The 2,804-nt window shown below is 43.8% G+C and overlaps 1 protein-coding gene across 1 annotated transcript in view; it reads right to left on the bottom strand.

The window, feature by feature from the left end:
* LOC118427128 (diamine acetyltransferase 2-like) overlaps positions 1-2,804 on the bottom strand; it is an 8,350-nt gene extending 5,546 nt beyond the window's left edge. Inside the window, exons 1-3 of the mRNA XM_035836765.1 lie at positions 2,678-2,804; positions 2,279-2,393; positions 450-501 (exon numbers count right to left, since the gene is read on the bottom strand). Of these exons, the coding sequence (XP_035692658.1) occupies positions 450-501; positions 2,279-2,374 (148 nt within the window). The 5' untranslated portion in view covers positions 2,375-2,393; positions 2,678-2,804. The remainder of the gene's footprint in view (positions 1-449; positions 502-2,278; positions 2,394-2,677) is intronic.

The following is a 2,804-nucleotide window of genomic DNA, read 5'->3' as shown; positions in this document are numbered from 1 at the left end:
CTATTTTCTGCAGAGTGACTGAACATGTATATTTTTAAATCTTGCCAAAAATTGTGACCTTTGGCATGCTTTGACCTATGAGTGACCTTCATATTCGAGACTGGCACATGGACTGATCCATTAGGGGAGGGGGTGCAATCCTGACATCATGACAATCATCTGGCTGTAGCTCATTAAAATGCCGGAGTTGAACTCGGGCTTTTTGAACCAAAACAAACCTAACAAATCCAGCTTTGCAGTGGGGGTAAAGACTTGAGGTTTGAAATGTAGGTAAATGTGTTTTTAAGTGATTGTTTGACATGGCTTAACCATGTAGGGAATGGGCAATTCGATTTAGCAGCCCCTCCCCTTGAAGAATTTACAACCCTTTTGTATCAAAAGGGTAGCACGTTAAAATGCACAGATGCAACAAAAGACACTCTGATAGAAGCGCAAATAAAGACACCTACTTTCTTCTGTGATGGCTACTTTGTGTCCCAACCCGTCATGTTGCGCTAGCTCCTGTAGTACAAAAGGCATTACGCCGATTAATATTGGAAGTTTATTTGCAAGTTCGTGCCCGAGGGCTAATTGCAAGTACATGTACATGGTATACACATAGTGACAATGGACAGCCATAAAAAATATTCTAATCTAATACTAGTGTTGGCTATTTCTAAACAGGTTGGGTTTGACTTCTTTTTTGGAAGCAGAGGGAGACGAAAAGCCCCACATTTTCTAGAATTTGTGGGTTCTGCGATTTCAAGAGAAAAGTAGCTTTCTGTTCGTCTGTCAATGTGGGGAAGTTGGGATAATACTTTGTGACTTCTCTAAACAGAGTGATTCTTTCTCCTACGCAGAGGGACCACAGTCGTGTCGAAACTCCTTGCGGTCACCTCTGCTGTCTGGTGCATTCAGATCAGTTACTGACCGCCCTTATAAGTATTAATGAGCTTACCCTTATATGGGCAGTCAGCCGTTGGGGATCGGGCGTAGGAGGATGGAGCTATGTAAGACGTAACATGATTGGCCGATAGCTTTCCAGCGGCCTTTGCGGGATGGTTTTCGTAAACAGAAAGCCCAAGAAAGGCATATTCTCTGATTGTCTGACAGCTGGTTTGTGGCGACCCTCACAGTAACTTCTAGTGGGCCACCAGACGGCAAAGCCCAAATAGGCAGTAAGCTAGCCGTTGGGGACCGTGCGTAGGAGTATGATTAATATACATGTGCGAAGAGTGGGATTCAGGCTATATGAAAAAAAAAAAAAGTTCTTACTGGGTACGCCGACCACTTGTACTCACTCCTCGCAGCCAGGGGCTGACATGTGAGGAGCTTTAATACACAATCTTTATTGATTGTGTATTAAAATATAATACGGCTGTCGCAGGGGTTTGGAACGGCTGCCATTCGGCGCTAACTCAGGTCATCGTAATACGGCTACGGCTGTCGCAAGGGTTTAGAACGGCTGCCATTCGGTGCTAACTCAGGTCACCTCTGTATAGCCCCCTTCACACGAGAGCACGAATGAGCCGGAATGCCGTCCGAATGGAATTTTTTTTCTATTCGTGGCAATTCCTCGCAATTCGTACTGTATTCTAAACATTCGTGCTGCATTCCAGCTATTCGTCCCCGTTCTTTTGGCTGGCTCGAAAGTTTTTGACATGTCAAAAACTGTCGAGGTGCATTCGAAGTGTAGAAATATCGAATGGCATTCCAAGTGGATTCCAAGTGGATTCTATCTATTCTAATTGCAGTCTGACCGCATTCTGTGGCATTCCAACATTATTCGAAACGTTTTTATCTCATTCGATGGAGAACCGAAACGGCAAGCCATCTCGAATCCTGCCCGAATGTGGCCAAAAGAATATCTCGAATGCAGTAAGAATTTCTAGAATACACTTCGAATTCCCAGGAATAGAAAAGAATTTTCATTCTGACGGCATTCTGGCTCATTCCTTCTCGTATGAAGGGGATATCGAGTCCATTTGGAATTCCCACTCGGAATGGCCCGACTGTGTTACGAATTTTGCAAATACTTCATTCCGACTGGTTCGGCTTGATTCTTGCTAATTCGATTTCCGTGTGAGGGCCCTATATACGACAGCAATTGCACCGTATGCGGCCAAAGGACTGTTCGGTTGAACCATTCACACCGGGAAGGACGTCTACTCTTTTCGGTGTGCTCTTTAACGTGCTCGCGGTTAAACATTAACTTGGTCCTTAACGCATACATGTATACATACATCTTTCTCTTTAGGTAGTTTGAACATTCCATTTTCGAAAGTAAAAGGTAAGTCACCTTTATCATCCTGACTATATCCCCGCAGTCTTCAGGCGTGGCCTTCCTGATGACGTACCCTAGCGGACAGGGGCAGTTCTGCACCTTGTCAGACATCCCACTGGTATAGCTATATCTGTAGAATATAAAACAAAAACATCTACAACTCAATACGTATGTCAAATACGATATCCGTACATTCACCAAACGTCTTTGGGTGGCGCACGGTGATATATAATAATACATCGGAGCCGACAGAATGCACAATAAGTATTGTATATGCATCGATACACAGAATAGAGTCTTTGGTACAGATTTTTGCATTGCTAGCACAGCAAAATCTGATAAATCTTGGGAATTTTCCATGGTAAAAACAGCAACCATAAATGAAAGATAGATAATATGGCACCACAAACTCACCAAACGACGTGATGATTTCTGTAAAACGTGGAGAGACCTATTTCCGTATACAGCCGGCGTACCCCGATCTTGTGACCTTTGAACCTATCAAGTTGACCTCGCCGGAATAAACCAAAGGGATAAAGGA

This window comes from Branchiostoma floridae, chromosome 12 (assembly GCF_000003815.2).
Source record: "Branchiostoma floridae strain S238N-H82 chromosome 12, Bfl_VNyyK, whole genome shotgun sequence".
Classification (NCBI taxonomy): Eukaryota; Metazoa; Chordata; class Leptocardii; order Amphioxiformes; family Branchiostomatidae; genus Branchiostoma; species Branchiostoma floridae.
The sequence above is the reverse complement of the archived record's forward strand: the minus strand, read 5'-3'. Positions and strand labels throughout refer to the sequence as shown.